We start from the raw sequence: 24,096 nt of genomic DNA on the forward strand, positions 1-24,096 counted from the left end.
CAGCCGGCGACCTTAGTGAGGATAAGCGTTAAAGAAAATGGATGGATGATATCCATCCATCCATTTTCTGAGCCGCTTCTCCTCACTCGGGTCGTGGGCTTGCTGGCCTACAGCAGCCGGCGACCTTAGTGAGGATAAGCGTTATATCATCCATCCATTTTCTGGTATCCATCTGATATCCATCCATCCATTTTCTGAGCCGCTTCTCCTCACTCGGGTCGTGGGCTTGCTGGAGCCTATCCCAGCTGTCTTCGGGCAGGAGGCGGGGTACACCCTGAACTGGTTGCCAGCCAATCACAGGGCACAAAGAAACAAACAACCATTCGCACTCACAGTCAAGCCTACGGGCAATTTAGAGTCTCCAATTAATGCATGTTTTTGGGATGTGTGAGGAAACCGGAGTGCCCGGAGAAAACCCCACGCAGGCACGGGGAGAACATGCAAACTAAACATCGGGGGCGGCCGGGGATTGAACCCGAGTCCTCAGAACTGTGAGGCTGACGCTCTAAGCAGGCGCCCACCGTGCCCCCCCCCCTCTCTCTCTCTCTCTCTCTCTCTATATATATATATATATCATTCCACTCTTTCCCACACGTGTGGTTTTTTATAAAAATGCGTTACGTTTATCTAAGAAATAACCGCGCGCCCACTGATTCACAAACGCACCAACAAAATTGAATATTCACAAATGATAAGCTGTGATAAATGCACACATAACATTTTTAAAAAACACATGTAAATTGTGGATTTATTTGTGGATTTGAATAACGTGCAAACTATTTGTGGATTTGCAAAACACGTGAATCGCAGATATATTTGTGGATTTGCAAAACACGTGTGATTCGCGGACATATTTGTGGATTTTAAAAACACACGTGCAAATAATTTTTAGACATATCTCTCCGCATAAAAAAATGGCACGACTAGGAGATGCGTCAGAGACGAAGGGAGTGAATTTAAAAAAATATAAATTTAAGTATCTTTTCAAAAAATAAAGAAATTCTTGACATGTATTTCTTTACAAAATGCTCTCGTTTTAATAATGTGCAGCACTCCTATTTCTTTTACCGACAGCAACAGCCCACTTTTTATTGTGCGACAGCTGTGACGTCATTCACAGGGCGCCGTTATGAAGGAGCTCACTCTATAGTCTACCAACCCTAGATGGCGAATATAAAGTAGTGAGTGAGTGAACGATTTCGGACACAGCCCCAAACATTCCTACCACCTCCTGCATCACTCCTCTGTTAATATCCTCCTCGATGAAATTTCTGGTGGGAGAGCTAGCATTTAAACAGAGGAGCTAAGACCTAGGAAGTTCCAAAAAATAAAAAGATGCACCCACAGATAATGGGTGTGTCTAAACAAGCTAGCTTAGCGTAGCAGTCGGCACGGAGGAGCGCACCATCGGCGACCAATACGTGTCTCTCTATGTGTGTGTGTGCATACAGCGACCCTAAACTAGGAGGGTCAAAGTCGACACCGCATTCCATGTGCTTTGGAAGGCAAGAAAACCTAAAGACCAAGGATGACGGTACATTGTACTGTATACGGTTTCGAACAACGCGGTATAATTACGACAAGGGAACTGGGAGTAAGTTTCACTGGTTAAAAATACACCTTGGATTTTTCTCCACAAATTATCGTGATTACTTGCACACGCTTTGGCATTGACAAAAAAGGTAAACCTCAGGAAAACCCTTTGAGAAATTAACACATTTTAATTTAATTTCTACACCCATGTATTGCCTTAAATGGGAACTTTGACTCTCTCAAATGGCTGCCAGGTAGGAACGTCACACAGCTAGACCGAACTGACACATCCAGTGTTCATGTGAATGTGTGTCATCAACGTGCAGTAATTCTACTTTCGTGGTGTCAAAATTCCACCAAGATAATTCGATCTTTATTTAACAACGTTTCTTATCCACTCATCCATTCAGCATCCGTACTGCTTTATCCTCACTAGGGTTGCGGGCGTGCTGGAGCCTATCCAGCTATCTTCGGGCGAGAGGCGGGGTAAACCCTCAACTGGTTTCCAGCCAATCGCAGGGCATATATAAACAAACAACCATTCGCGCGCACATTCACACGTTAAGGGCAATTTCGAGTTTCTCCCATCAACCTATCATGCGTGTCTTTGGGATATGGGTGGAAAACCCACGCAGGAACGAGGAGAAGATGCAAACTCCACACTGGCTGGGCCGGGATTTGAACCCCGGACCTCAGAACTGTGAGGCAGACGTGCTAACCAGTCGTTCACCGTGCCGCCATATCCACTCATGTCATATCGAAATTCAATCTCACAGTTCTTTTCCAAAGGGAAAATATTTAAAATTTCCAGTTATTCTCAAAGCTAAAGAAGTTCATTTTGAAATGTTATTAACGGGGTTTATCCATCCAATGATTTTGTACGACAACGATTTGGTATTGATACTAATAACGTGTGTGTGTGTGTGTGTGTGTGTGTGTGTGTGTGTGTGTGTGTGTGTGTGTGTGTGTGTGTGTGTGTGTGAGTGTGTGAGTGAGTGAGTGAGTGAGTGTGTGAGATGCTGTTGAACTACTCTCCATCTGTATGTCAAAGCCTTCTGGACGGATATACATGACATCCAAAAGTGTCTGGAGGACATTTTCTTTGGTCTCATGGACAATTCTAACAATGACCTTCTGGTAAATACTATTCTAGTTTTTGGGAATATTTTTGTACATAGATGCAAAGTTTTGAAGGTGAAACCTACATTTGCTTTTATTCACAATGAGTTTGTTTCTTTCTCAAAGCCCTCAACTATATGAAACAGAATTGCTAATAATCTTTCTTGTATAGTTGAAGAATATATGCCATGTGACAAGCCCTCACCATTTTTCTTTTATATTTGTATATTTTTGTTTATTCATTTTGGAATGTACCCGATCCTATTTGTAGGTCATTGTGATAAAAGCCATATTGTTTGTATTTCCTTCAATGGTTTAAAAAAAAAATACTAATAAAAAAAAAAAAAAGTATTTCTACTTCCGGGTCAATGTTCTTTCTTTTCCTGTCGTCCATTTGTTGGTTAAGGTGAGTACTTTTCCAGCTCTTTCTGAAAACTGCCTTCAATGATCGTCAGCAGTGACATAGTCGTATTTTCTGCAAGGGAGTTTATCGCAGTTGAGCGGACAGCGTGACCGTGTGTTAGTTTAAATAAGTTTAGTCGTTAAACTGTTGTTAAAATTGCAAACAACGCCCCACGCGGCCGTTTCCACATGGTGATTGCTATGCTAACAGTTGCTAAGGGGCTAATGTTTGGTCTTACACCATCCGTCTGGACACTTCGGCAGTCTTTGCATTTTAATAGATTGTTATTTAGCTGAGATATCAGTATTATAATTGTGTATAGTGAAACTGTTGACCTAAAATGTGCACTTTGCAGCTTTGTCGACGGCGTGCTACTCAACATGCAGAACGACGCTGGTGAATTTGTGGACCTCTACGTCCCTCGTAAATGGTGAGCAAACGTAACGGATGTTAGTTCGCGCTATACAATAAATACAGTAATTTTGTTTTTTTGTTATATTTATTTGACAGTGTAAAAGATACAATGATATAAATATGCTTAGTATAATACGTACACAATGTGTAAACAACAAACGCGTAGAATAATACTAATGTAAATACAAAAAGGACAATGCCAGGGCTCACAAATACAACTTTAAAAAAATAATAATAAGTGTACGCTAGTCAAACCTCGAGGCTCGGGGCAGGACTGCGCTGGATGGCCACTGTCACACAGTCACGTTTGAGCATGTTTTGTAATGGTGGAGAAACCTACTTGTAAGTGCCCATGACATACAGAGAAAATATTTTCTATTTGGCCCGAAGTGAGTTTTTTGTTCTTGTTTGTGTGTGTGCGCGCATGCGATGCTGCTAACGGCAAAGATTGCCTGCTTAATTTGTCTCTCATTTTCATTTCACTAATTTTTACAAACACAGTCATGTGCAGAGGTTTTTATATCTTGGTTATGAAGCTAGCAAAGCTAATGCATCTGTTAATCAATCTAAACCCTGTTTATAGCATAGACAAGATGATGCTGTATGTGCAAAGTTAAACAGCCCAGACTCCTTTTAAAGAAGGATTGCATTAAAGTGCAATAATTGCATTCGTAATGATTTGTCCATGTTCTGTTTGGGGACGAACAAATGATCAAATTAAAGTAAAGCCCCCCCCCCCCCCCCCCCAATTTACTTGTTTTGTTTGGTACGGCTTGTTGCGGACAAACTTATTGTTCACAGTAGCATATTTTCCGACGAAGTATCATGCATGTCGAGTAGGGCTGGGTGATATGGTGGAAAAAAAAAAAATCACTTCATTTTTTTCATATCGTCCAATCTCGATTATTATGATTTTTTTATACCTTTTCAAACTTTTTAAATAGCCAGTTTTAAAGCATTTGTACTAAAAACTGAAGCAAAAGATTAGTTCAACATTTTGGCGCCTTTTCGTAACAACACTCCTAATCAATATTTAAAACAGTAACCCCAAAATCATATTGGCATACGAAGTAAATCAGGCAACTAAAATAAATATAGAAAAATATAACAATTTTAACACAACAGTACAACAAATGTAGAGAAATATAAGAATATTGCACTAGTTTGAAGTCCTGAGTTTTTTTTTTTTTTGGGAGGTTCAAGGTACAAAATAAACACTCTGCCCTCTCGGGGATAATGACAACACCTTGGTTAATAAACATGATCATTCTCCAGTACACTGTTAACATTATTGCTAATTTCAAGAATGACTCTGGTTTGCTTTTGCCAAATACATTCCAGCCATGTTAAATCGAGAAAATACGCACACAGCTGATTATCGAGATAGACGAGAAATTTATCACGACTTTCGATCTCGATCACGCAATCGTCCAGCCCTAATCTAAACTCAGTCAATCTTTACTCAATGCCAAACTATGGTATGTCATGGTAATGCTGAAACTCCTCAAAAAGGGTGTGACCAAATCATGTGCTGTAGTACTAGTGTAGTGTGTGTCTCTCACTGGTGCGACCAATCTTTTTAGTTGATCACACCAGTGCTGCTAGTGGAAAAGTCAGTGCCCTGGCCCTCAATATTGCAATCCCCCCTGCCCTCCAAGGATCACTTTTTGTTTTTCAACAAACAAGTATGAAATTAACCCTAAATTCAATTAAATACCAGTTTTATTATAATTGTTCTTTCTTATAGGTTGGGCTCATTCTAAGATAAAGGGAAATTAAGCATGAATTAATAAGATGATTTATTCATCTATTTCAATTACAGTTCTAAACTAAATACTTTGACTTGCAGTCTTCTATGCGTTCACCCCAAATATGTTGAAGTCTGCCAAACAATGTTGACAACAGCATCACTATGGCCTAACACAAGGATGGTCCCAGCCTGGGATTTTTTTTCTTAATAAAAAAGAACCAAATTATTTATTTTGGGGGGAGGGCTTGAGTATTTTGCCTTCACCGAGGGCTGTCATCTTCAAATCATGATGTGAGTGGCGGGAAAATTTTCATTGGCTGCTGCTGGTGCTACTAAAAATGCTAATAAAGTCCCTGTAAAGTGAAAATAAATATCTTGCAAATTTGACATACCACAGACTACGATACCACACAATACATACCAAGAATAACACTAACCAGAATACATATCACAGAATCACGTTTACTGTAATTAGAACATTAACCAACATTTGTTTTACCATTTCAGCCGTTTTTATACTCTCATCTTGGTGATGAAAAGCGTTACTTGCGTAACTCCATTTATTTTAGGTGTGACTGTGAGTGCGAATGGTTGTCTGTTTGTATGTGCCCTGCGATTGGCTGGCAACCAGTTCAGGGTGCACCCCACCTCCTGCCCGATGACAGCTGGGATAGGCTCCAGCACGCCCGCGTCCCGAGTGAGGATAAGCGGCTCAGAAAATGGATGGATGGATGGAAGCCTTAATTTATTAACGATTTTGATAATGTTGTGCAATTGTGCGGTATGCAGAATTATTTTTTTTGTAACTGTCCTACTGTAATGTTATTGACAAAATTTTAAGAATAGGGAAATTCGAGAAATTTGGACTTTCCTTGTTGGCAGCTTTAACGCTTTTCAAACTTTTCGAAAAGCTCCTCTGAATAGTTTTGAGTGACAAAATATTGACAGCTTTTTTGGGGGGGTGCACAATAACCGATTTTTTTTTTTTGTCACCGATGGCAATAACTTGCTGCCTCTCCCTGCCGATATCTATAACGAATCTTCTTCTTTTCCTTTCGGCTTGTCCCTTGAGGGGTCGCCATAGCGCGTCATCCCTTTCCATGTAAGCCTATCTCCTGCATCCTCCTCGAACACAAACTACCCTCATGTCTTCCCCCACGACATCCATCAACCTTATCTTTGGTCTTCCTCTAGCTCTCTTGCCTGGCAACTCCATCCTCATCATCCGTCTACCAATATCCTCACTATTTCTCCTCTGGATGTCTCCAAACCATCGAATTCTGCTCTCTCAAACTTGGTCTCCAAAACATCGAACTTTGGCTGGCCCTCTGAGCTCATTTCTAATTTTATCCAACCTGGTCACTCCAAGAGCGAACCTCAACATCATTTCCGCCATCTCCAGCGCTGCTTCCTGTTGTCTCTTCGGTGCCACTGTCTCTAATCCGTACATTATGGCTGGCCTTACCACTGTTTTATAAACTTTGCCCTTTTCCAAGCAGAGACTCTTCTGTCACATAACACACCTGACGCCTTCCTCCACCCGTTCCAACCTGCTTGGACCCGTTTCTTCACTTCCTGACCACACTCACCATTGCCCTGGACTGTTGACCCCAAGTATTTAAAGTCCTCCATCCTTGCTATCGCTTCTCCCTGTAGCCTCACTCTTCCCCCATCACCCCTCTCATTCATGCACATATATTCTGTCTGACTTCGGCTAATCTTCATTCCTGTGCTTTCCAGTGCATGCCTCCATCTTTCTAACTGTTCCTCCACCTGCTCCCTGCTTTCACTGCAGATCACAATGTCATCTGCAAACATCATGGTCCACAGGGTTTCCAGTCGAACCTCATCTGTCAGCCTATCCATCACCACCGCAAAGACGAAGGGGCTCAGCGCTGATCCCTGATGCAGTCCCACCTCCACATTAAATTCGTCTGTCACACCTACAGCACACCGAACCGCTGTTCTGCTGCCCTCGTACATGTCCTGTATTATTCTAACATACTTCTCTGCCACGCCAGACTTCTGCATGCAGTACCACAGTTCCTCTCTGGGTACTCTGTCATAGGCTTTCTCTAGATCTACAAAGACACAATTTAGCTCCTTCTGACATTCTCTGTACTTTTCCATCAACATCCTCAAGGCAAATAATGCATCTGTGGTACTCTTTCTAGGCATGAAATCATACTGTTGCTCGCAAATACTCACTTCTGTCCTGAGTCTAGCCTCCACTACTCTTTCCCATAACTTTTTATTCCTCTGTAGTTCCCACAGCTCTGCACATCACCCTTGTTCTTAAAAATGGGCACCAGCACACTTTTCCTCCATTCCTCAGGCATCTTCTCAAGCGTGAGAATTCTATTGAACAAGCTGGTCAAAAACTCCACAGCCACCTCTCCTAGATGCTTCCATACCTCCACAGGAATGTCATCTGGACCAACTGCCTTTCCATTTTCATCCTCTTTAATGCCTTTCTAACTTCCCCCTTACTAATCATTGCCACTTCCTGGTCCACCACACTTGCCTCTTCTTTAGTGTCCAACCTGCTATACATGTCATCATATGCCTCTTGTTTGGCCTTTGCCCTGTGTCGCATCTCAATGTATTCCTTTCGCCTCTCCTCGGTCCTCTGTGTCCCACTTCTGGGCTAACCTTTTTCCTTGTATGATTTCCTGTACTGTGAGGTTCCACCCCCAAGTCTCCTTCTCTCCTCTACTGCCAGAAGATACACTAAGTACTTTCCTACCTGCCTTTCTGATCACCTTGGGTGCAGTGGTCCAGTCTTCTGGAAGCTACTCCTGTCCACAGAGAGCCTGTCTCACTTCTTCCCGAAAAGCCGCACAACGCTCGCCCTGTCTCAGCTTCCACCACATGGTTCTCTGCTCTGCCTTTGTTTTCCTAATCTTCCTCCCCACCACCAGAGTAATCTTACACACCACCATCCTATGCTGTCTAACCACACGCTCCCCTACCACTACCTTACAGTTGGTAACCTCTTTCAGATTACATCTTCTGCACAAGATGTAATCCACCTGCGTGCTTCTACCTCCACTCTTGTAGGTCACCCTATGTTTGTGCCTATTCTGGAAAAAAGTGTTCACTACAGCCATTTCCATTCTTTTTTTCAAAGTCTACCACCATCTGTCCCTCAAAGTTTCTTTCCTGGATGCCATACTTACCCATCACTTCTTTATCACCCGTATTTCCTTCACCAACATGTCCATTACAATCTGCACCAATCACGACTCTCTCTGTCTCTCTGTGTGTGTGTGTGTGTGTGTGTGTGTGTGTGTGTGTGTCTCTGTGTCTGGGATGCTCAGAACTACTTCGTCTAGCTCCTTCCAGAATTTCTCTTTCACCTCTAGGTCACATCCTACCTGTGGGGCATAGCCACTAATCACATTATACATAACACCCTCAATTTCAAGTTTCAGCTTCATCACTTGATCTGGTACTCTTTTAGCCTCCAAGACATTCTTAGCCAACTCTTCTTTTAAAATAACCCTGACTCCATTTCTCTTCCATCTACACCATGGTAAAATAATTTAAACCCTGCCCCTAAACTTCTAGCCTTACTGCCTTTCCACCTGGTCTCTTGGACACACAATATATCAACCTTTCTCCTAATCATCATGTCAACCAACTCCTGAGATTTTCCTGTCATAGTCCCAACATTCAAAGTCCCCACATTGTTGTTGGCTCTGTGCTTTCCTCTTCTCTTTCTGCCAAAGAACCTGCTTTCCTCCTCTTCTTCGACCCACAGTAGCTGAATTTCCAATGACGCCCTGTAGGTTGACTGCGCCGTTGGCGGACGTTGTTAACCCGGGCCACGACCGATCCGGTATGGAATTCTTTGGATGAACGCTCATATTTGTTTGGCAAAGTTTTAAGCCGGATGCCCTTCCTGACGCAACCCTCTGCATTTATCCGGGCTTTGAATCGGCCTACAGTTTGCACTGGCTTGCGCTCCCCATAAGGCTACATTGATATCGATATCAAATAGTTTTTAAAATAGTTTATATCAGGAGTCTTCTGAACTCGATACATTTTCATCGTTTGCTCCGTAGATGCACACAACTGGGAATTTTTAGGGAAAGTTAACTAAAGGTTTCTTTATACTCGCACGGGCAGGGACCGCGCTGAGGTCACTGCGACTATCCCGCACGCAGTTTTCCTTTATACTGGAGCGCAACCCACGCATGCCGTTTTGAAAATTTGCTCCAGTTCTTTTCCAAGTCAGGGGTTCCGCTACGGGTGGTATTAGCTCGGACACCAAAGGGTGGCCTGGTAGCCCTTTTTACTTTCCATTCCGGAACAACACAACAACAATAGTGATCGTGGAACAGTGTCTACTAGAACAAATGGACCCAGATAACCAATTGATGCGTTTACTTATGCTGCAAAATCGATCAAGAAGGCAACGGCGTAGGTGGTATGTGGAACCAAGGGGAACGCTCAGTTGGTCACCATAGCATGTGACTAAAACGGACAACTCACGAGAGATTATCTCTGGCATTCTACGTGCAGCAACAATTTTTGCTGTGTGCGCATAAAGTGCTGACTGGGGGGTGCGCAGCCCTATACGTCGGTCATTTGATGCAATGTGGGCACTGGTGGCCACGTGAGCGTGGTAGTATAAAGAGGCCTTAAGGCTAACAGCTATCGAATATTTTAGTATTCGAGTATCCAACTAAAAAATATCGCATAATCAAGTATTCGGATGAGTTATATATTTGCTTGGTTGAAGACCAATTATGAATACACAAAAAAATAAACCCTTTCTCTTAAAAATTTACGACGGTTTTTCTTTCGTAAATCAGCTTTTTTATTTCTTGAATTCACATTGAGCAGCAAACGTTACTTGTCGAAATATTTTCAGTGAGGCAAGAAAACATACATTTAAATTGAAACTTACAATTTTTTTTCTTCTTAGCATTCATAGCATTTATAGAAAGTATAAAAAACCATTAGGCATTTAAAAAAGGCATAGGGAGCTTGTTGTGCAACTTCGCTTGAGCATCTAGCGTTTTAGGATGTGACATAATTAAGAAGAAGAAATACAGTAGGTTCATAGGCTGTGCATTTATTAGCTTGGACCAGAATGATGAAATTGAAGACACCTCGATAGGAAACAAATATTACCTTAAATGTAATGCCCTCCGAAGTGGTCAAGGAGGAAGGTAGTCGCTAATGCACTTTGAGTTAATTTATTGAACTCTCGGCAACAGAAGATGATCAAAAACTTACAAGCTGTGTATGGTACGGTACTCTCTTTGGACATGAAATCATACTGTTGCTCGCAAATACTCATTTCTGTCCCAGGTCTGGCCTCCACCACTCTTTCCCATAACTTCATTGTGTGGGTCATCAACTTTATTCCTCTATTGTTCCCAAAGCTCTGCACCTCACCCTTGTTCTTAAAAATGGGCAGCAGCACAGTTTTCCTCCATTCCTCAGGCATCTTCTCACTTGCTAGAATTCTGTTGAACAAGCTGAGCACTTTTCATCTCCAAGACCTTTTTAGCTAGCTCTTCCTTTTTAAATAACCCCAACTCAATTTCTCTTCCCATCTACACTATGGTAAAATAATTTGAACCCTGCCCCTAAACTTCTAACCTTATGCCTTTCAAACACCAGCGCTCGCAGTTGTGATCCACACACATGTGCATATATACACACACACACACACACACAGGAAAATGTGTTTATAAACCATAACCACAGCAGCACATCAATATTCATGCAGTAGTTGACTTCAATGAACTCCTTTCCAGCATTGTTTGATGGACAGCTAAATGTCGCAAATCACAGTGCAGCAGCTTGAGGGCTTTTAGTTTATCAGAATCATCTTTGTTTGCCAAATATGTCTAAAAAACACAAGGAATTTGCCTCCGATAATTGGAGGTGCTCTAGTACGACACCAGGCAGTCACTTGACGGAGAAGACTTTTGAGACATAAAGACATTGACCAAAAAAAACAAACCTCACTGAGCAATAAAGGTTTGCTAGTTATCTGTTAATGCCGGCACATTTATTTATTTATTTTATTTTTTTTACAATTGTGCAAAAAGATGCAGAGTCCTCTAGCACTTAGAGCAGTTCGAATGACTAATATTGCAATAGTCTGGTGGATTGACCATTGTGCAAAGGGCGGCGAGACTTCAAGCGAGTAGTACGATAATCTGGGACAATGTTGATTGTGCAAATGGTGCAGATACTCCTCAATCAGTGTGCAAATGGAGCAGATGCTACTCTGGCATGAGTGGACAGTATTGGTCAACAACAGATATGCCAATAGAGACTACTACAGTGAGTGCACGAGTAATATATAATTGGCCCGACAGAAATGTGACAACAAACTCAAGACAAAACAATTGCCAGCATGTTACAATGGAATTGTAGGTTAGGTGTTTAAGAAGTTGATCGCAAGAGGGAAGAAGAGGGAAGGAGCTGGAACAGCCGGTGACCGGGATGTGGAGGGTCTGAGAGGATTTTGCACGCTCTTGTCTTAGTTCTGGCAGAGTGCAATTCCTTAAGGGTGGGTAGGGGGGGTACCGACAATCCTTTCAGCAGTTTTGATTGTCCGTTGCAGTCGGAGTTTGTCCCATTTTTGGAGCAGCACCAAAACAGACTGTGATGGAAGAGCACAGGACTGATTTGTTAACCGCTGTGTAGAACTGCCTCAGCAGCTCCTGTGGCAGGCCGTGTTTTCTCATAAGCTGTAAGAAGTACATCCTCTGCTGGGCCTTTTTGAGGACGGAGTTGATGTTGATCGCCCACGTAAAGTCCTGAGAGACTGTAATTCCTAGGAACTTGAAGGTCTCAACAGTTGACACAAGGCAGCTGGACAGCGTGAGGGGCAGCTGTGGCGAAGGATGCCTCCTGAAGTCCACGATCATCTCTACAGTCTTGAGCGTGTTCAGCTCCAGGTTGTGTGGGCTGCACCACAGCTCCAGTCGCTCCACTTCCTGTCGATATGCAGACTCGTCACAGTCCTTGATGAGGCCGATGACGGTGGTATCATCTGCAAACTTCAGGAGTTTGACAGCCGGGTGCGTTGAGGTGCAGTTGTTTGTGTAGAGAGACAAGAGCAGCGGAGAGAGGACACAACCTTGGGGCGCCCCAGTGCTGATGCTGCGTGTGGATGAGGTGGCCTCACCTGCTGTGTCCTGCCCGTCAGGAAGCTGTAAATCCACTGGGAGATGGCAGGTGAGACGCTGAGCTGGAGAAGGCGCTCTCTTTCGAGCCCCACCTCCAGGCATGGCTCCAGAGAGGGGCCCCGGTGACCCGCGTCCGGGGAAGGGAAACCTAAGTCAATTTTGTTTTCTTCGTCATGAGGGGTATTTGAGCCGTGCTTTGTCTGGTCCCTCACCTAGGACCTGTTTGCCATGGGTGACCCTACCAGGGGCGTGAAGACCCAGACAACTTAGCTCCTAGGATCATTGGGACACACCCCTCCACCACGATAAGGTGACGGCTCAAGGAGGGGAATTTTAATTTGAATACCGTTTAAAATAAAATGTTTCTCCTGGTTCTTTGTTTTCTTAAGAATTGTACACATCTGACAAATCCGAAATAAAACTGATGAACACAACTGTGTTTTTTCCTCATTTCCGAAATAAAAGTAGGGCTGTGTATTTCAAAATAAGAGCACGTAAATAATGGAAAGTATTGTGTTCAAATAAGGTGTTTAACTTCAGAATAATTCTTTGAAAAAACAAAATACACAGAATACTTCATGTTTTGATCATATGGGTAGAAGCAAAATGAGTCCGGGGGATGTTGGCGGATGGTACGGCCAGGGTCTTGAACCTAGGTCCCCCACGGTGGCAGGCAATTATCTTAACCATTGGGCCATGGCTGCCCTTTAAAGGTATATGATACTGATTCCACGCATGAGCAAAAGGAGGAAGGAAGGGTGGGGCATTGTTCAATCAGTTCAGGTGAAACAATAAAACCATTAGTTCAGAGAGTCGCAGAAATGGACAGGCTACGTCATTGCCCATTGTAAAGTAATTAAGTGGAACCATGAATAAGGTAGGCGGCACGGTGGCCGACTGGTTAGAGCGTCAGCCTCACAGTTCTGAGGAGCGGGGTTCAATCCCCGGCTCCGCCTGTGTGTAGTTTGCATGTTCTCCCCGTCCCTGCGTGGGTTTTCTCCGGGCACTCCGGTTTCCTCCCACATCCCAAAAACATGCATGAATTGGAGACTCTAGATTGCCCGTTGGTGTGAATGCGAGTGCGACTGGTTGTTTGTTTGTATGGGCCTGCCATTGGCTGGCAACCAGTTCAGGGTGTACCCTGCCTCCTGCCCGATGATAGCTGGGATCGGCTCCAGCACGCCCGCGACCCTAGTGAGGAGAAGTGGCTCGGAAAATGGATGGATTAATAAATAAGGTACTCTCCCCACCGACTCACAACGTCGCAAGTCGAGGTCAGCAGCACCCCATCTCCACTATAAATAGTGTTGATGGTGCACTGCTTCCCCCTCCTGAGACACCGGATGGTGGACCAGAATTTCCTCGAAGCAGTCCGGAAGTCGTTCTCCATGGCCTCAACAAACTCCTCCCATGCCAGAGTTTTTGCCTCAGCGACCACCAAACCTGCATTCCGCCTGGCCAGCCAGTACCCATCAGCTGCCTCAGCAGTCCCACAGGCCAAAAAGCTTGACGGCATTCCTCACCACTGGTGTCCACCAACGGGTTTGGGGATTGCCGCCACGACAGGCTCCGACCACAGCTACGGTCGGCCGCCTCAGCAATGGAGGCGCGGAACATGGTCCACTCGGACTCTGTGTCCCCGACCTCCCCCGGAACATGAGCAAAGTTCTGTCGGCGGTGGGAGTTGAAACTCCTTCTGACAGGTGGACACCAACGGTGAGGGATGCCGTCAAGGTGTGAAGGAGTCTTATCGGGCCTTTTTGGCTGGTGGGAATCCTAAGGCAGCTGATGGGTACCGGCTGGCCAAGCGGAATTCAGCTTAAGCAAAAACTCTGGAATGGGAGGAGTTTGGTGAGGCCATGAAAAAAGACTTCTGGAGGGCTTCGAGCAAATTCTGGTCCACTATCCAGCGTCTCAGGAGGGTTAAGCAGTGTACCATCAACACTGTGTATAGTGGGGATGTGGCGCTGCTGACCTCGACTCGGAACGTTGTGAGTTGGTGGGGAGAATACTTCGAAGACATCCTCAATTCCGCCGACACGCCTTCCCATAAGGAAGCAGAGTCTGGGTTCTCAGAAGCGGCCTCTCCTATCTCTAGGGTTGAGGTCACCGAGGTGGTTAAAAAGCTCCTCGGTGGCAAGGCCCCGGGCGTGGATGAGATTGGCCTGGAGTTCCTAAATGCTCTGGATGTTGTGGGGCTGTCATGGTTGACACACCTCTGCAACATCGCGTGGACATCGGGGACAGTGCCTCTGGATTGACAGACTGGGGTGGTGGTCCCCCATTTTAAGTCTCCCTGGGAAGGTCTATTCGGGGGTGCTGGAGAGGAAGGGTTCATCGTGAAGTCGAATCTCCGATACAGGAGGAGCAGTGTGGTTTTTGTCCTGGCCGTGGAACTGTGAACCATCTCTACATTCTCGGCAGGGTCCTCGAGGGTGCATGGGAGTTCGCCTAACCAGTCTACATGTCTTTTGTGGGCTTGGAGAAGGCGTTTGACTGTGTCACTCGGGGAGTCCTGTGGGGGGTGCTTCAGGAGTATGGGCTACTGAACCCCCTGATACTGGCTGTTCGTTCCCTGAACGACCTGAGTCAGAGTTTGGTCTGCATATCCGGCAGTAAGTCGGACTCGTTTCCAGTGACGGTTGGACTCGCCAAGGCTGCCCTTTGTCACCGATTCTGTTCATAACTTTTATGGAGAGAATCTAAAGGTGCATCCGATGCGTAGAGGGGGTCGAGTTTGGTGGCCTCAGTATTGCATCTCTGCTATTTGCAGATGTGGTTCTGTTGGCTTAATCAGGCTGTTATCTCAAACTCTCACTGCAGCGGTTCGCAGCAGAGTGTGAAGCGGCTGGGATGAGAATCAGGACCTCTAAATCTGAGACCATGGTCCTTCATCAGAATCAGAATCATCTTTATTTGCCAAGTATGTCCACAAAACACAAGAAATTTTCTCCCGTAGTTGGAGCCGTTCTAGTACGACAACAGAGTCAATTGACAGAGAACACTTTTGAGATATAAAGACATTGACAAAAAACAGTCACTGAGCAATAAAGAGTTACTAGTTATCTGGTAATGCCGATACTATTTATTTTATTTTTATTTATTTTTTGACAATTGTGCAAAAAGATGCAGAGTCCTCTAGCACTTAGAGCAGTTCGAAATACTAATATTGCAATAGTCCCAAGTGGAGGAGTTCAAATATCCTGGGGTCTTGTTCATGAGTAAGGGAAGATTGGAACGGGAGATCTACAGGCAAATTGGTGCAGCGTCTGCAGTGATGCGGACTTTGTATCGGTCCGTTGTGGTAAAGAAGGAGCTAAGCCAGAAGGCGAAGCTCTCGATTTACCGGTCGATCTACGTTCCTACCCTCACCCATGGTCACGAGCTGTGGGTCGTGACTGAAAGAACAAGATTCCGAAATGAGTTTCCTCCGCAGGGTGTCCCCAGAAGTATGGGTGTCCCTGCTAAAGCTATGCCCCCGCGACCCGACCTCGGATAAGTGGTAGAAAATGGATGGATGGATTTTAAACAACAGGACTGTCGTCCTTAATGTGACAAATACGCAAGACAGTATGACAGGAACGATGGTGAAATGACATTAACTTTGCATTCTCTGCAGTTCTTGCTGACTTTATTAAATTTATTTTGTATATACTTAACTAGAAACAATTCCATATCACAGTGTGATTGTAGTGTTTTAACTATAAACATTCTGATACAAATAATTTTCCTTGTAATCCATTTTTACAATTGTGCATTGTATTAAAGAATCAAGGAACATATTCTCCATTTACGCTGTGTACGTGAATGTCCCTCACGTACTTGCGCAGCTTCTGGGTACCTGCATACAGTAGTTTGATTCTGAAGAGCAAAATAGGAAATGCAACAGATGTACATTGTTTCCCCCATCCTCTTTCATAGTTGTCATAGAGAAGTATACAACACTCTGGACTGCTCCCTGTGTTATTTGAAGCATTAGAATTTACCAAAGAAACCATGAGAGAAAATTTCCTTCATCTGAATTTGCCAAAACCCTGCTTTTTTTGGATACATGACCCATTTTACGCTTATTGCTCTCTGGCTATATTTGCCACATTTTTCATACTTGACTCAAAGTTTTGCTACTTACAGATCATAAAATGGTAGTATACTGGCCATATGTCACACAGTAACTACACTCAGCAAAAGCATCTGTAAGTGACGTTACGGTTGCGTGCTGTACTTCTCAAACTCATAATAAAGCCACACACAGTGTTGGGAAAGTTCATTTTCTACGCAAATTACTTCAAAGTTCAGTTCACTGATCCAAAAATAAACTAATTCATGTTCTCAACTCTGCATCACCGCTCCCGCGCCTTCAACCAAATAACTTCACTTCCGTATTCAACTTCCCATGCATCGGTGACGTAAGGGCCTTGTCACATACACCCCCGCCGTTATTACGTCTTTAAGACAGTCTCTGCAGTAAAACTGTGATTTGCAATTTTGCTTTTCAATGTTTTTTGAGGCACAAAATGTGAATTTCAACTGCGATGCGAGACCGCTTAATTCGAGTTTTGCGCTTTATTGGCTCAATCGGATTGGAGCAGACAGGCTGGAAAATAACATCACTGGGGACTAGAAATTGTTTTATTTATTTGTTTTTGTTTGATTTCCTGTGTTTGTTGAAGCTCTGCTAGCAACAGAATCATTGGAGCCAAGGACCATGCTTCTGTCCAGATAAACATCGCTGAGGTAATGTATTTTTGTTTTTATATGACACATCATTACATCACTCTGCCTTCCTTCTGCACCCCAAAAACAAACACATGCGCACACACTGCCACCAACACACATGTAAATAAATAGTAGTGGACCTGTAATTGCAAGGGACAGAAAGTTGGTCAAAGAAATATGGCACAAAAAAGAACGACAAACTTAGTGAGGATAAAATGTGAATCGATATAACTGTTGTCTCCAGTTATCTCCCAGAGACTTTTCAATGTCAGGTCACTGGGTAATAAAACAATGTTGATTAATGACATTACAACCTATGAGCTAGACATTTTGCGACTAAATGAAACTTGGTTAACAGAAAGTAGCTGTAATACCATTTTAAATGAGTCAACACCAGCAAATTTGTATTTTATGAACAAGTGTCGAATAGGAAAAAAGGCAGTGATGATGTTATTTTTAAGTCTATTTCAGTCTGAAGAAATTATACTTGGTGAGTTTAGCTCTTGAATATCTGTTTTTTAGTTAAAGGTGACCCAAAGGTATTGTTTTAATAATTTATAGACCCCCAAGATTCAGTGGAACATTTATGGAGGATTTTTCAGAACAGATAGTTATTTGTACTGACAACTATTTTGTCATAATGCCAGACGAAAGACCTCTTTATACTCCTGTACGCAAGTTTTTAACCTGGACTTAAAAACATTCACAGTTGGGGCTTACTTCACTTCTGTTGGAAACTTATTCCATTTGTGTGGAGCACAATAGCTCAATGGTGCTTCATTTTGTTTGGTTTGGACTATGTGCTCCACTATTTGACCTGAGTTTATATACCATTAGCATGTCTTTCATGTATTGAGGACCTAAACCATTTTGTGATTTATAGACCAGTAGCAAAACTTTAAAATCTATTCTAAAGCTGACAAGGAGTCAGTGTAGATACTTTAGAATTGGAGTAATATGCTTTGACCTCTTTGTTCTGGTCAGAACCTGAGCTGCAGCTATTGAATGCTCTTTTGGGGGGAGTCCAGTCAGAAGACCATTACAATAGTCAAGTCTACTTCAGATGGTAAGGCAGTTTTAGGAATTGATTTGATATGACTGTTGAAAGTCAGGTCGGAATCTATCAGTCCACCAATGTTTTAGACTTGGTCTTTGTTTTTTAAAGAGAGTGAATCCAGGTATTTATGAACAGCAATCATCTTTATTGCCTAAAGCGATTATCTCAGTTGAATTGAAAATTTTGGCTTATTATTTTATAAGACTGACACAATACCTTAATTGAACCGAAGTCATCTGGAGACACGACTAGATATCTGTGCGTCATCTGCATAGCTATGATATCAAAATTGAAGTTCTGAAGAATTTGACCTTAGGGTAGCATATACAGGCTGAACAGGAGTGGTCCAGGAACTGACCCTTGAGGGACCCCATACGTCATTGCCATTCGATGAGATTGAACACTTCCAATGGTTACAAAATAACTCCTTTCCTCCAGTAGGACCTGAACCATTTAAGGACTGTTCCATTTAGTCCTACCCACATTTCCAACCTGTTCAGCAGTATATAATGATCTACCGTATCAAAAGCTGCACTGAGAGACAACAAGACCAGAATTGACACCTTTCCCAATTCAGTATTCAACCTTATATAATGTAGCACTTTGATAAGAGCAGATTCTGCAGTGTGATGAGTTTGGAAACCTGATTGAAATTTGTCAAAAAGTCAATTTAAGTTCAAGAAAGTTGATTACAAATAACTTTCTCAACAATCTTTGCTATGAAAGGGAGATTTGAGATGGGTCTATAGCTTGCTAACATGGAAGCGTCCAGCGTTCTTTTTGGGAGAGGGTTAATGGCAGCTACTTTAAGAGCTTAAGGAAACTCTCCTGACTGAAGTGAGCAATTTCTTCTTCTTTTCCTTTCGGCTTGTCCCGTTAGGGGTCGCCACAGCGTGTCATCCTTTTCCATGTAAGCCTATCTCCTGCATTCTCCTCTCTTACAACAACTGCCCTCACGACATCCATCAACCTTCTCTTTGGTCTTCCTCTGGCTCTCTTGCCTGGCAGCTGCATCCTCATCATCCTTCTACCAATATACTCACGCACTCTCCTCTGGATGTGTCCAAACCATCAAAGTCTGCTCTCTCTAACTTTGTCTCCAAAACATTGAACCTTGGCTGTCCTCCTGATGCTCATTTCTAATTTTATCCAACCTGGTCACTCCGAGAGAGAACCACAACATCTTAATTTCCTCCAGCTCTGCTTCCTGTTGTCTCTTCAGTGCCACTGTTTCTCATCCGTACATTATGGCTGGCATCACCACTGTCTTGTAAACTTTGCCCTTCATCCTAGCAGAGACTGTTCTGTCACATACCACACCTGACACCTGCTTGGACCCGTTTCTTCACTTCCTGACCACACTCACCATTGCTCTGGACTGTTGACCCCAAGTATTTGAAGTCCTCCACCCTTGCTATCTCTTCCCCCTGTAGCCTCACGCTTCCCCCTCCACCCCTCTGATTCATGCACAGCTAATCTTCATTCCTCTCCTTTCCAGTGCATGCCTCAATCTTTCTAACTGCTCCCTGCTTTCACTGCAGATCACAATGTCATCTGCAAACATCATGGTCCACGGGCCTTCCAGTTTAACCTCATCTGTCAGCCTATCCATCACCACCGCAAAGAGGAAGGGGCTCAGCGCTGATCCCTGATGCAGTCACACCTACAGCACACCTAACCACTGTTCTGCTGCCCTCGTACATGTCCTGTATTATTCTAACATACTTCTCTGCCACTCCAGACTTCCGCATGCAGTACCACAGTTCCTCTCTGGGTATTCTGTCATAGGCTTTCTCTACATCCACAAAGACACAATGTAGCTCCTTCTGACCTCTGTAATTTTCCATCAACATCCTCAAGGCAAATAATGCATCTGTGGTACTCTTTCTAGGCATGCAACCATACGGTTGCTCCCAAATACTCACTTCTGTCCTGAGTCGACCCTCCACTACTCTTTCCCATAACTTCGTTGTGTGGCTCATCAACTTTATTCTTCGATAGTTCCCACAGCTCTGGACATCACCCTTGTTCTTAAAAATGGGCACAGCACACTTCCGTTCTTCAGGCATCTTTTCACCTGGTAGAATTCAATTGAGAAAGCTGGTCAAAAACTCCACAGCTACCTCTCCGAGATGCTTCCATACCTCTACAGGGATGTCATCAGGACCAACTGCCTTTCCATTTTAATCCTCTTTAATGCTTTTCTAACTTCCACCTTACTAATCATTGCCACTTCCTGGTCCACCACACTTGCCTCTTCTACTCTACCTTCTCTCTCATTTTCCTCATTGATCAACTCCTCAAAGTATTCTTTCCATCTATCTAGCACACTACTGGCACCAGTCAACATATTTCCATCTCTATCCTTAATCACCCTAACCTGCTGCACATCCTTCCTCTGTCTGGCCAACCTGTAGAGATCCTTTTCTCCTTCTTTTGTGTTCAACCTGGCATACATGTCATCATATGCCTATTGTTTGGCCTTTGCCACCTCTGCCCTACGTCGCATCTCAATGTATTCTTTTCTCCTCTCCTCGGTCCGCTCAGTGTTCCACTTCTTCTTCGCTAACCTTTTTCCATGTATGATTTCCTGTGAGGTTCCACCACCAAGTCTCCTTCTCTCGTTTCCTGCCAGAAAATACACCAAGTACTCTCCTGCCTGTCTCTCTGATCACCTTGGCTGTAGTGGTCCAGTCTTCTGGAAACTCCTCCTGTCCACCGAGAGCCTGTCTCACCTCTTCCCGAAAAGCCGCACAACACATTTCCTGTCTCAGCTTCCAACACGTGGTGGTTCTCTGCTCTGCCTTTGTCTTCTTAATCTTCCACCCCACCACCAGAGTCATCTGACACACCACCATCCTATGCTGTCTAGCCACACCAACCCTACCACTACCTTACAGTCGGTAACCTCCTTCAGATTACATCGTCTGCACAAGATGTAATCCACCTGCGTGCTTCTACCTCCGCTCTTATAGGTCACCCTATGTTCCTGCCTCTTCTGGGAAAAAAGTTTTTACTACAGCCATTTCCATCCTTTTTGCGAAGTCTACCACCATCTGTGCCTCCAAGTTGCTTTCCTGGATTCTGTACTTATTGATCACTTCTTCATCACCCCCATTTCCTTCACAAACATGTCCATTACAATCTCCACCAATTACGACTCTGTCTGTCTGGGATGCTCAGAACTAGCTCCGTGTTGGAGCGCGGCAATCTCTCATTTGCAATGATACAGTATGTGATCATGTGGTGCAAATCATTTGTCTAGTGTTTCGTTTCTTCGCCTGATTTACTTTGTGTCACAGGTCTTTCCTGTCGCCTTGCACCGTTTATTAATTTTACCTTGTAATCAAGCTGTGTGAAACATCCAATTGGTGCTGATCAGGTGTGAACGCAGCATTAGCATAGATCATTTTACACTTGAGATTATGTGAGTCCCGGGATGCACAAATCATGTAAACAATGAGTCCCAACCTGGGAACAATGCTTCCCTGCAATTTATCATTATGGAATACAGACACAGTAATGCTCCGCTATACCACGGTTCTTGCTTCGCGGTCCCACTATATTGCAGATTTCTATTACGGTTGTTGTTTTATTTTTATACTGTTGGTACAATATTTATCCATTGCTTTTCCTCGCTCTCATTATATTGTGTTTAGGCCTGTCACTGTAGCAAATATTGTAGGATGATATATTTTACCAAAAACCATCACGACAAACTATAGTATTGTTGTTGTTTTTTTATGCTACTCATATGATAGAGCCTAATCATGCAAGCGTGTCTTTTTAAGAGCAAATTACTATTAATTCTAATTCTTTGAATAATGAACATTGACATTGTAATGTGGAACAGTAAATAAAATTTATTGGATAAAAAATTAGGAATATAACGGGCTCAGGCTCTATTTAAAAGAATTGCACTTGAACATATTGAACATTTGACACAGAGGTAGAAACGGTTATTATTGCCTTAACAGGCCATATACTGCCAATCAAGTTTCCAGTCGGTTAAGTGTCAAGTAGCAACTTACTGTAAATGGTGCACACATGCTCATATTATATACATTATAGCATTACTCATTATCGTAAGTGATGTAGCCGTTGAACATGTTGACAAAGCAGTTTTTTAATAAAGGCCCCAGACTTTTGAATTGTAGTACGATCTTGGATCAAAACCTGTTGCTTTGATCGTCATACAACTAAAACAAAGGAATTGAGCTGCTTTTTGGGTACTGATTAATCCGAAGGGCTATCAGCTTGATACAGACTGCAAAATAACAGATTTGCTCAAATTAACTTTAATAATGTTATTAGGTGGCATGGTGTCTGACTGGTTAGCACATCCGCCTCACAGTTATGAGAACCCTGGGTTCAAGTCCGGGCTCTCCTGAGTGGAGTTTGCATGTTCTTCCCGTGTCTGCGTGGTTTTTCTCCAGGTACTGCAGTTTCCTTCCACATCCAAAAATATGCATGGTAGGTTAATTGAAGACTAAATTGTCCATAGGTGTGAATGATTTGTCTATATGTGCCCTGCGATTGGCTGGCATCCGGTGCAGGTTGTACCCCGCCTCTCACCCACAGTTAGCTGGGATAGGCTCCAGCATACCCGTGATCCTAGTGAGGATAAGCAGTCCGGAAAACGAATGAATGGATGGATGAATGTTGTTAATAATTATATTCGTTTTCGTGATCACATTAATTTCTCACGTTAGAAGATAAATAAAATTAACATGCAACAGTTCCATAAATCTCTTCCAGTATTTACGTTTGCAGATCACGTCCACACCATTCCTAGAAGAATCACAATGTTCCTACACTAGTAAACTATCTTTAGAATCGGCCGGGGGGGTCCCTGGGGGCTACCAGGTGCCCGCGGGCACTACGTTGGTGACCCCTGAAGTGTATTCCATTGAATATGGGTTTAATAGGACTTTCATATCATTGTCTTATGTTTTTTTGTTTGTTTGCTTTTCCCGCAATGCCCCGATGTCTGCTGTAGGTGGACAAGGTCACTGGTCGATTCAATGGTCAGTTCAAGACCTACGCAATCTGTGGCGCCATCCGCAGGATGGTGAGTGATCTCCATTATTTTTCAAATTTATAATAAGGTTTTGATAAGGCTTTTGAAGGGTTAATTGCTTATTTCTAAAGTGTGTGCGTGTTCTCACCTAAATGCAAAACAGGGAGAGTCTGATGATTCAATCCTCAGGCTGGCAAAGAATGATGGAGTTGTTGCTAAGTAAGCCGACTTTCTTAGATGTCGTCATCACTTAATTTGAGTTGTAATGTGCTTTTTTTTTTTTCCATCCACAGGAACATCTGAGTGATCAACATTTGTTCAATAAAATGTGACAACATTCAAATGCTTATTGGTCTTGTTTTTATTTTTAAAATATACTTATTCATACACAGAACAGTTGACCAGTATTTCTTTACAACCCCAATTTCAATGACGTTGGGATGTTGTGTTAAACATAAATAAAAACAGAATACAATGATTTGCAAATCATGTTCAACCTATATATAATTGAATACACTACAAAGACAAGATATTTAATGTTCAAACTGATAAACTTTGTTTTTAGCAAATAATCATTAACTTAAAATTTTATGGCTGCAACACATTCCAAAAAAAGCTGGGACAGGGTCATGTTTACCACAGTGTTACATCACCTTTTCTTTTAACAACAAACAAAAAACATTTGGGAACTGAGGACGCTAATTGTTGAAGCTTTGTAGGTGGAATTCTTTCCCATTCTTGCTTGATGTACAGCTTCAGCTGTTCAACAGTCCGGGGCCTCCGTTGTCGTATTTTACGCTTCATAATGCACCACACATTTTCATTGGGAGACGGGTCTGGACTGCAGGCAGCCCAGTCTCGTACCCCCACTTTTTAACTCCGAAGCCACGCTGTTTAACAAGTGCAGAATGTGGTTTGGCATTG

General features: G+C 43.2%; 1 protein-coding gene across 1 annotated transcript; it reads left to right on the forward strand.

The window, feature by feature from the left end:
• The first annotated feature begins 3,021 nt into the window (after positions 1–3,021).
• On the forward strand, positions 3,022–23,515 carry rps21 (ribosomal protein S21). Its single transcript, XM_061694154.1, has 6 exons — positions 3,022–3,058; positions 3,411–3,485; positions 17,050–17,113; positions 23,152–23,223; positions 23,336–23,391; positions 23,466–23,515. The coding sequence occupies exons 2-6, from the start codon at positions 3,436–3,438 to the stop codon at positions 23,473–23,475; spliced, it is 252 nt and encodes an 83-aa protein (XP_061550138.1). The 5' UTR covers positions 3,022–3,058; positions 3,411–3,435; the 3' UTR covers positions 23,476–23,515.
• The last annotated feature ends 581 nt before the right edge of the window (positions 23,516–24,096 follow it).

This window comes from Phycodurus eques, chromosome 1 (genome assembly GCF_024500275.1).
Source record: "Phycodurus eques isolate BA_2022a chromosome 1, UOR_Pequ_1.1, whole genome shotgun sequence".
Classification (NCBI taxonomy): domain Eukaryota; kingdom Metazoa; phylum Chordata; class Actinopteri; order Syngnathiformes; family Syngnathidae; genus Phycodurus; species Phycodurus eques.

Excerpts from the sequence above, each read along its gene's own strand:
- rps21 (XM_061694154.1), top strand. The coding sequence starts at position 3,436 with ATGCAGAACGACGCTGGTGAATTTGTGGACCTCTACGTCCCTCGTAAA. Across the intron at positions 17,114-23,151 it reads TCCAGATAAACATCGCTGAG|GTGGACAAGGTCACTGGTCG; the intron begins GTAATGTATTTT and ends TGTCTGCTGTAG. Across the intron at positions 23,224-23,335 it reads GTGGCGCCATCCGCAGGATG|GGAGAGTCTGATGATTCAAT; the intron begins GTGAGTGATCTC and ends AATGCAAAACAG.